This window comes from Phragmites australis, chromosome 20 (genome assembly GCF_958298935.1).
Source record: "Phragmites australis chromosome 20, lpPhrAust1.1, whole genome shotgun sequence".
In the NCBI taxonomy this organism is placed as follows: domain Eukaryota; kingdom Viridiplantae; phylum Streptophyta; class Magnoliopsida; order Poales; family Poaceae; genus Phragmites; species Phragmites australis.
Window position 1 is genome coordinate 5449099 of NC_084940.1, and position 10927 is coordinate 5460025.

Below are 10927 nucleotides of genomic sequence, written 5' to 3' on the forward strand. Positions count from 1 at the left end.
AGAGACAGACTCATACTTAGGCATAAGATCCTTCAACTCATGCACAGCTTTCTTAAGTAATCTATCTTGGCTAACGAGAGTATCATTCAAGGTATAAACTTAGATGGAAAGCTAGTCATAGGAAGGAAATACCTCGAAAGGATCCAGCTCAGGGTCGCTATCGTCGTTGTTGTCGTCCACCATGAAGCAGAGGCTGGTAAAGTCCTTGGTCTTCTTCTTTTTGTTTGCTTGCAGCTCTGTCGGAGGGTGAAATCCTCTAGCAGGGATCCGGAGGGACCCCCTTTGAGATTCGGCCAGATGGATGATTCTGAATCCGTTTTGCGGGTGAAATAAATGGGTGTAAATGCGATGCAGGTGGAAAGGAATGATCGGATGCAGGAGGTAGTAAATGCTCAGGAGATTTTTAGATAGGTTCGGGCCGCACTGAGCGTAACACCCTACTCCTGTGTGTATGCTATAAATGCTCTGAGAATGTCTCTCAGAGGTTCTGTTGGGTTACAAGAATATTTGTCTAGTCTAGAGCTTCGTGCTCCTTATTCCTCGGTCGATCTAAGCATCTGTGCTCATCGCCGGTTGCCGAGGATTCAATCTGGTCCGAACCCCTCCTCTCTCCGGGGAGCCCGCCCCACCTTAAATACCCGCCGGGGCGGTAGCATTCCCAGAAAGGGAGGGCGCGAGTTCTAAGGCACCATAAATGGAAAGCAACCATCATGGGCTGCTGCACGAGGTGACATGGAGAATTGAAAATGCACCCCATCCGGTCTTGTTCGTCATCATACCGTTCTTCAACGGGCGCTGCTGTTCGCAGCCCCGAGCACCCTCTTCCCGGTACTTAGCTTTTCATGTCGTCGGGGGACTTGAGTGCTCGGGGGCCACTGTTCGCAGCCTCGAGCACTTTCTTTCTGGCACTTGGTCTTCTCGGGTTATCGGGGAACTCGGGTACTCGGGGACTACTGTTCATGGCCCCGAGCACCCTCTCCCGGGACTTAGTCTTCTCGCGCATCGGGGAGATAATCCCCGCTAGGGGGCGCCACGTGGCAACCTGCTGATCTGGCCTCGGGACTCGGGGACCCCTGGTTCCTGTGTCACCGACAGGATCATTCTCCTTTGAGCTCTCCTCCTCACTGAAAGAGGTGTCGATGTCGCTGAGAGCTACCACGAACGCCCTAGAAGCCGCCTTCTTAACGATCTTATCGCAGTTCTTCTTGAAGAAGTGCTTCCTATTCTTCTTCTTGTGCTTGTTGTAGTCATGGTCACGGTCTTCCTTCTTCTTAAGCACGGGATAATCCGCCTTGAAGTGGGTGGTGTTACCACACTCAAAGCAGACACGGGAACTACCCCTCCTCTAGTCTCAGTGGTTACCTCCTCAGTCGCATCAAGTGCTGATTTTTCGCTGATCAGTGCAAGATCCTCATCATCAATCACATTCATCTGCTCCTCTGTGATAGAGACCAAGGAAGATAAAGCAAAACCACCAGATAAAGTGTTAGCACAAGAAACACCAACTCCAAACTAGTTGCCATCGTTAGATCCAGAAACCAACGCCATATTCTGAGACAAGGGGTTTCCGAGACCAATCCGAGCCGTCTTGGCTATCTCGGTGGACTTGAGCTTGCTGAAGAGTTTATCACAAGTTAACATGTCATAACTTGATGACTCTTTAATGCTCGAGATCTTTACTTCCCATATGCTATGATCCAGAGCACACAGAAGCTGGTCAAAATAGGGTAAAACACCAGTTGATCAAAGATTACTAATAATTCCATCAAAGCGAGCAAATATGGCATCGAAAGACTCTCCGGAGCCTTGCACAAACATTTAATATTCTTGGTTGTATGTGCTTTGACGTTTGGTATTAATCTGATTAGTGCCTTCATGAAAGACACTCAGAATAGTCCAGATCTCACGGGCAGTACGGAGGTGTTGAACCCTATTAAATTCATTCCGAATCAGGCTTATGAAAAAAAATATTTCTGGCCTTTTATTGGTCTCATACTGTTCGATTTGAACCTGAGTCGTGCGAGCAGGAGGGATCTCGTACTTGGAATCAACTACTTCTCATATTGCACTTACTTGGCTTAAAAGTTAAGCTTCCATACGCACCTTCTAGTATGAAAAATCACGGCCACCAAACAGTGGAATCTTCCCACTTCTCTCCATATCGCCTACAGATCACAAAACTAGTTAAGGTCAAAAAGTGATCAAACCAGCTCTGATATCAATTTTAGGACTGAGAACAGCGACTAGAGGGGAGTGAATAGGCGCCTCAACAAATTTCGTGCGAAATCGATGACCTGTTCCTATTTGGATCACCTAACGAACCTTAAATTTAAGCATAAGCAAAAATAGAGAGAACTTTTAACAAGAGAAAATCGAGCCAACACGACTTCACGGATGGTATATAAACCATAGGTTCTATTTAAGATCAATCCATATGTCTTAGCACTCGAAAGATCAGAACTTGTAAAGAAACAAGAAAAGATGAATACCAAGCAAAGAAACTTTCCAAGTTAATTATCTAGAGGCAAGGGAATTCAAGACTCTCTTAAATATCTAAGCATCTAATACATAGTCTAAGCACCTAATAAAACAACAAAGCTCTTATTTAATACATAGGCTAAGCACTCCTCTTTCTCTTCTCTAAACTCTAGCTCTAAGCTCTCAAATGGGTGGCACAAGGAGGCTCAAGTGGCCGGATTTTAACTCTCTTATAGCCCTACCCCTCTATTATAGGCATAGAAAACTTGACCCTAAGTTTCATAACTTTTTCTCAAAATATCCCTCTCTTGTAGTACATACCTAAAACCGAGGGCATTTTGGTCCATTTTTTCCCATTCATCGGATGGCCACGGTTCCTTCATTACTTAGCTTCGCCTCGACGCAACCTTCACGATGGTGCCACGTACTCCTCCAGTTCTCTCGTAGTTTTGAGGCCAAACCACGAAACCGCATGCACGCTTCTCAAAGTGTGACTCGTCGCCTTGCCGCAGCCTTGCTTACACCTTAAACAAGCGCTTCGATATTGATGCATGTACTCCTTCATGCAATCCTAACCACCGGCAATTCTCTCCTGCTTTCGATCCCTCGGGCTGCCTTGTCACTTGCACCGGCATCCCCTTCGCTCAACTTTGTCAACACGTCGTCTCCATCTGTCATCCATGCTTTGCTTGACCTCCACGTGTTCAGCTAAGATCACCTTTCACTCCGCTCACCCTCCTTGATCATCCAGTACCAAGCACTCCGCTTGGCCCCGACCATCATCGCAACGACTAGAGTACCGTGAGGGAGCTCATCCACCCAGCGTCTTGAATAGCTCTTAAGCCGATCAAAGACCTGAGTTTTGATCCCTTGAAATATCATCACATTAGCCCTTTCAACCTATCCGTTGCTTTGGGATGTGCCATCGACGCTTAGCAAATCTTGGTCCCGATCTCTTTGCTGTAGTCCCAGAAGGTACTACTGGTAAACTGAGTATCATTGTCCGTAATTATGCGATCTAGACTGCCAAACAGCACTATCAGCCTCTGTATTAACTTAATCGCTGCTACAGCAGTGATTTTTCTGACGGGCTCGACTTTGATCCACTTAGTGAATTTGTCGATTGCTACGAATAGGAATGCAAAACTGCTTGAGGTTTTAGGGAACGGTCCCACGATATCAAACCCTCAGACACCTAAAGGCCAAGAGAGTGGTATGATTTGCAGTGTTTGGGTTGATAGGTTGGTATATTGGCCATGGTACTAACATGACTCGCATCGTTTCACCAGCTCGTCAATATCCTGACAGGCCGTGGGCAAATAGAATCCTTGTTGGAACGTTTTTTCGACCAAAATATTGTATGAAGCGTGACTACCACATATACCTACGTGGATATCAGAGAGCAATGTGCTCCCCTTTTGTTGAGAGATGCATTTTAGTAAAAGTTCGTTGCCCCCCTTGCGGTAAAAGCGTCCCTTTACTAGGGATTATCTGCGAGCTTGTCGTGTGATCTTTTTTGCTAACGCATTATTGTCAGAGATGACTTGATTCTGAAGGTAATCTAAGATCTGATCTATCAAGGTGATACCCAAATCGAGTAGCACGACCATATAATGGCCACCTAAGGTCAACAGCAGGACACCAAAAGTTGCCTCAAAAGGTCACATGAGGGTCATGTTTTTAAAAATATCAAATACTAGCTAACATCTATCGGTTCTCGTCCTTCTTATAAGTAACCTCTTTATTCTTTACAGTGTAGATTCACTGTTTAAAAAATATTGTAGTATGGAATTTTATCTATGAGATTCAATGGCTCTCCAAGATTTAAAGTCAGTCACTTGAAGAAGTCAGAGGATACTATTCCATGGCGGCATGGTCTCGCCTCCTCCTGGCACAGGTGCATTGTGTGACGAGCTGACGGCCGCCTGCTCTGCCTCTGCCGCGCTCGAGCCCAGTGCACGCCCAGAGGCCAGAGCCGTGAATCTGCAAATCGCAGCGGCGGTACGTGCACAGCACAGACATGCACGCACCGCGGGCCGCCCGGCACCCGTCCAAACCACCAGCTTTAACTTGCTCCCGTTCGTTCGCTCGGTCCCCGGCTCCTGGCCAGCCGGGCCGCCCCACCGTCGCGTCTCTCTCTGGTCCGGATCTTATCATGCATGCATGCACGTATTGCTTGCTGCTCCTGGCGTTGCCGCAGCGCAGCTGGTATCATCTGCGTGCGCTTCGAATATTACGAGAGTGCGTGCCAATGGTAGGGCTGTGTAACGCGGCCCTTTTGTTCTCTTCCGCGTTTTGTCCCCCCTGCTCACCTAACGGGTGTATCATGCATGGCTGCATGATTTGAGACCTGCTCTGCGCTGCGCTGCACGCATGACTGCCTCCACGTCCATGCATGCACCCACGGCGAGTCGACGACTCTGCCCCTTGCTAGCTGCATACGTGACCCGTCGTTTCAGTTCGCTGGCCCAACACTGTAGCTGCACTGCGTTCGTACACTTTTCGGCTCAATGCTTTTCTTTCCTAGCTCGTCGCGACGGAGGCAAACGCATGCGAAATTGCGATGCCGTCCACCCGTCTCGCGCGTTCACTTCTCCCGCGTGAGCCCGCATCCCGTGCCTCCTCACGCGCACCCGTGCCCCGCAACGTTTCCCACCGCGTGCAAAACACGGGCAGAAAAACTAGTATGTGTACTGAACTGACGCAATCATGTAGTGTAATCCTTGCCTGCTCGCTGCTGGTATAGGGTCACCTGTGTTGTTTGCTTGGTCCACGCAGCTGGGTCCTCTGCAGCGTGAGCGGACCTAGAGCACCACGTATATTTGTTTGCGTCCGATGGCCGGGAAGGAGGCAGATCGTGTAGATCTGGTGGTCAACGACCGAGGGCATACAGCATCTGAATTGAAAAATATATCGTCCGATGTAGTTTTTTTGTTGCGTGCAGCTACATTAGTATTTGCTAAGAAATCGCATTGACCATCTATTCTTCCACTGCTCACAACATGCACTTCAAAAGTTAGATTGCACAGGTCAGAAAACATTGTTGCGAACAATAGAGTGTAGGTTAATTGAGAATTAGGCCTTAAAAATAGGAGTGACGTTATTTATAAGATGCATGTTTTTCTTTTTCTTCAGACAATCAATATCAGCTATCCGACGAAGATTTGGTGGCTAACCTTTTTACTTCATCCCCTCTCACCGCCCATTGCGCAACAGCTCCTGCTCCCATAGCGCTCCCCCGCCTCGCCAGTCGAAAGTCTTCGACGGTTCTTTCGTCGTCAAATCCGTGCCTATCGCCCACTGCCACGCTAACCTAGCTCTACCGGGCCACATCCTTACCTCCCCCATCACTGGCACCACCCACCAGTCATCCTCCGCTACCCGCGGTCAGCGAATTCCTCGCCGTCTTTCCGCTCTGCCCCCACGCCGGCCTCATCCACCTAGCTTACCTTCCTCCCTAAAGCCTCTTCTAAGTCTGGCAGCTATGGAAGACTCACCAAATCCCAATTTCCTAACCCTAACCCCGCCGGTGGCCGTCCTTCATCGTCTGATCTCATCTCCTAAATTTTAAGCATCTGAGATTTAGGAGGAAAATAGCGCTCTGCATCATCAGTTTAACCTACTATTTATCTTTCACGGCTCTTGCAGAACTATACGACGACCATGCACGTCGCAGCCCCACACCGAAAAGATCACAAACTGGATTCGGCGCAGGATTTGCACTGCCGGACCGCCATATCCAAACTGCCACCGAAAGCAACCAGCGGCTCCACGCCACGCCGTGGACCACCGCCGCTCTCAGCTCGCGGCTCCGAGCGACCGATGGTGACCCCCGATCGGTTCAGCAGGATTAGCAGCCTGTAGACACCAGTGGCGCTTAAACTCTTACGACCTTATCACACCAGATAAGGCCTTAGACCGAGACGAGGCCTTAATTCCGCACCCTTTTCCCCCCCTCCCGTTCGACCGATTTGAGTTCAATCCTGCCGTTCGAAGAAACGCACAGCAATAGGCCGCGCCGGTGACGTTCGTAAGTAGCGAGACACGCCGCGCCAGCGCGCATGCATGCAGGGCCCCGAGCGCACGGGCCTAAACACGTGTGTTTGCCCGTGAACCACCTGGCTGCATGACGGCTCAAGAAACGGCCGCGATTACCAGACCGGGGGCGCTCATCATCCGAGCCGCGCCGCGCGTGACGACATGGCCGCGGGCGGCCGCCGGATGGGGCAAGCAGCGTGGCTTATTAAGGTGGGCGATTACGTCGTCGGAATTGGAGACTATTACGCCATCTTGTTGAGCGGCAGGCCAGCGCCGAAAGAAATGTGCGTGCCAGCGTGCGGACCATGTATGTATACGGACGGGGTGAGTTGCCGACCGAGATAGCCTGCGTTCATCTGAGGAGGTTTGTGCTCTAAACATAGCATATTTTCTTTTACAGTAAACATGATAAAAGTGTAAGCAGGTTGCTATACGGATCCAAGCCCACTAGGCTGAGTTATAAACTAATTTTAAAGACGGTGGTATTCAAAATCAACTCTCAAGAGGAGATAGTGAAAGTGTAACATTCGGACTATTAGTGTTTCTATTTTTATCTATGTGGTATAAATATTCTAATGTGACAAGTTTAATATTAGTTTGATAATTTAGATAAGTTAAAATTAATTTATAATTGTTCGTACTCTAAATATAGTGTATTTGGATTAACTCTTATATAAGGATAGATGGATGGCACCTGGATGGCACCGGACGCAGGTGGTCGTGTGTAGGGGAGGTAGGGGAGGTAACCTAGTTGTTGCTATTCCCGATGGCACCTGGATGGCACCGGACAAGCTGTAAATTTGGACGCAACGCTTGGTCGAGATGGGTTGGTTTATTCCTCCGTCGTTTCGAGTCGTTTTGTGTTGGAGAGCTGACTCGACGAGGGTCCTTTTGCTTTGCTTAGCTGCGTGGAAGCATGCAAGTAAAATAAAAAGACTCCCTGAGCTCCCCCTAGATAGGGAGTACTATAGTCCGTATTAAAGACTTGAACCAGAAATGGGTCATGGAAAATAAAATTTATGGAAATTAAATAGTAGTAGAAAATAAAAGGTTATATCGAAATAAAAAAGGTTAGTATACATGTCACAAGCAATAATGCGGACTTGGTGCTGTCTTTCTTGTCATCGATTAGCTAGTCCTCGGAAATGATGCGTTCCACAATTCGATGCTCCGGGAAAGCCTAATGCACGTTGCTTACATCACGTCAACTGAAAACAGCCGATTAACGACTTGATGCTGTCTGGCTAGATTTGATCATGGGAAACTTGAGTTGCATGATTTCACTTCATCTGCTACTGAAAGCGCCTGCATTATGGAAAGCACTCACAATTAGCACGGGAAAAACTATCTCAAAACAGCAAGGATTTGACTTGATAGGTCTGTGTGGCTATGTGTGCAGGATCCACTATACTGTAAGCGGCTAATCTTGATGTGCCAAAAACAGCAACCCCAATAGACATTCCTTGATTTGCACAAGTCGCGGTACGGTACTACGCATCTGACCACAAGTGTCTTTGTTAAAACATCGAAGCTACCATCCATAGATTCGAGCCAAAAGGCGGGGAAAAAAAAAGAAAGACCGGGTGTCACGATCAGATATTCTAAACCGCAATTTAAAAGGCGTTGGAGCCAAATCGCTTGAAAAGAGCAGTAGGGAGAGGGACAGCCATGCAACAAAGTTGCAAGGACATGAGCGCGAGCCGCGAAGCAAAAGAACACATTTCACGGCCCCGTCGAGACATGGACCGGACAAGTGCAACTTGAGAGGGAAGCGGTGAACAGAAGAGAAAGCGAGCGAGCGAAAGAGCGAGAGAGAGAAACCAGAGATAGAGAGAGAGTGCTAGTGTGCCGTGTGCGTGGGAGAGAGAAACAGAGTTACATCATCACCTAGGCACAAGCTACGCAGTGCAGCCAGCGGCTTGCAGCCTTCCTGCAGCGGCGCGTCAAAACTGGCAGCCAGACGGTGTCCACTCTCTCTCTCTCTTATCCCTTCATCCCGCTCTTAACCTTGCTAAGCCCCTCTTAGCTTCGCCTGCCATAACTCCAGAACACGCACAGGCAAGGCACAAGAAACACCTGCCCGCCGGTGCCCGGTCGCCGGTCGACCATGGACTTCGACGACCACGATGACGGCGACGAGGAGATGCCGCCGGTGATGAGCTCCAGCTACGAGACCCCGCAGCAGGTAGCTGGGTTCGCTGGCGGTGTGGCTCCCAGGCCGACCGGCGAGCCCGGCGGCCGTGCCAAGGCCCCGGGCAGCGGCGCCGGCGGGAGGTACCGCGAGTGCCTCAAGAACCACGCGGTCGGCATCGGGGGCCACGCCGTGGACGGGTGCGGCGAGTTCATGGCCGCGGGCGAGGAGGGCACCCTCGACGCGCTCCGCTGCGCCGCGTGCAACTGCCACCGGAACTTCCACCGCAAGGAGTCCCCGGGCACCCAGGGCTCGCCCATCTCCCCCGCCGCGATTGTCGCCTACGGCGCCACTCCGCACCACCAGTTCTCCCCGTACTACCGCACCCCGGCCGGGTACTTCCACCAGCAGCAGCACCACATGGCCGCATCTGCGGCGGCAGTAGCCGCCGCCGCAGGTCACACGCCGCGGCCGCTGGCGCTCCCGTCCACCTCCCACAGCGAGCGCGACGACGGCGACGACCTGTCCGGGATGGCGGGGCCCTTGTCGTTTGTGGGGCCGCTGAGCGGCATGTCCCTGGGCGGCGCGGGCCCTTCCGGCTCGGGCGGGTCCGGGTCCGGCAAGAAGCGGTTCCGCACCAAGTTCACCCAGGAGCAGAAAGACAAGATGCTGGCGTTCGCGGAGCGCGTGGGGTGGCGCATCCAGAAGCACGACGAGGCCGCCGTGCAGCAGTTCTGCGACGAGGTCTGCGTCAAGCGCCACGTGCTCAAGGTGTGGATGCACAACAACAAGCACACCCTCGGCAAGAAGCCATAGCACCTGACCCCCTCCGCATGCACGAAACAAACTCCACGCGCGCATGCATCCCAGAGCAGCTGTTCGATCACATCAACGGTGCCCATGGCCAGCGCTCCGGTAGGCACCTGCATCTTCTTCGTTACCATTCGACTTCGGCGCCTTCGTGGCGGCGTAGGTTAGTAGCTAGTAACTTGTAGCGAGCGGTTCGTTCTTGGCTTTATTAGGCAGTTCTTTTATTTTATTTTCCCTTCAACTGTACTTGTTCGTGTTGTTCTTCTATCCCCATGGCATGGCCATTTGCCGATTTGGTTACGTTCTTCATGGGAATGTACTTGATGTTGCAACTGATGACCTGATCGACTGGACAAGAAATGTATCTGCGGATTGGGGTTGCATGGATCCCGTGTGTGTCCAGTGGTCGGGACACGCGCGGTGGGATCGATAATTTTACCCTGGGTCGCGCCATTCTTCTAGGTTAGCTACTGCTGTTCCTAAAGAAGATAGGCAACTGTTGCATTCGCTGCTCTTCCCTTCTCTCCCCACCCCTCCGCTCGGTTATTACCGGCAGTTACCGATCAAACTTAAATTTAAAATTCAATTTTTTTAAAAATTGATGAAATTTGATCAGCTTCTTGAATTACTACACGGTTACCGCCACCGAACGATTTTTGGAGAAATTGATGATTTGCCACCGAAAACTTGAGCCACTTTAATTACAATGCCATCAAAACCAATGACAAATAGATCCTCGTGAGTCTATGACTGTAGAGTTGGGTGGCAAATAAATGAAGTCTATTTTTATCTATGGTAAATTGTTAATTGACCTGTGATTTTTAGAGGTAAAACGCATTTGTAAACGTTGCTCTCGGCACGATGGCACTTATATAGTTCTTCTTCCACGGACCATAGAGTAGTTTAGTTTGTGCTGTGCTTGCAGCTTGCCTTCCACTTCCAAATTACCACTCCTACTGTGGTCTGCAGAATTATGGAGTAACTAGCTAGGTAACTACTCTGCCTCATTACTTTGATCCATTCACAGATGCACAAGTACTGTAACTTCATGACGTGTTCTTCGCTTGTCTTTTTGGCCTTTGCAACTTGGTTCTTTAATGCCTTCAACTGTTTGCTCGGAAGCTCTATCTGCAGCGTTAACTCCGCCCCCGTTTCACGAGCAATGTTAAGGTTGTTTTGACACGAAGGGATGGGTAACGTTATGGAGCTAGGCGTGTGTCAGCCCCAGCCCCGCCGTGGTGTTGCTGGCCTGTATCCCCTACGCTTCGTGCCATTTACTCACTTCCTGGAGGCCTTTCCACTTTTACTCCCTTCCTCTCCTCGCCTTCAATTCTGTTACTCCGTGATGCGGTTGTTGCATTCGTTGCGAGACCACGGCGCCATGGACTCGGTCGACCTCTCCCAGCACATTTAAGACAACTTCGCCGTGCAGGCAAATGTGCAATACTCTTTCAGCTCTCGCTTGGGCAC

General features: G+C 50.2%; 1 protein-coding gene across 1 annotated transcript; it reads left to right on the forward strand.

The window, feature by feature from the left end:
• The first annotated feature begins 8308 nt into the window (after window positions 1-8308).
• Window positions 8309-9791, forward strand: LOC133901230 (zinc-finger homeodomain protein 1-like). Its single transcript, XM_062342519.1, has 2 exons — window positions 8309-8479; window positions 8575-9791. The coding sequence occupies exon 2, from the start codon at window positions 8624-8626 to the stop codon at window positions 9461-9463; it is 840 nt and encodes a 279-aa protein (XP_062198503.1). The 5' UTR covers window positions 8309-8479; window positions 8575-8623; the 3' UTR covers window positions 9464-9791.
• Window positions 9792-10927: the final 1136 nt, after the last annotated feature.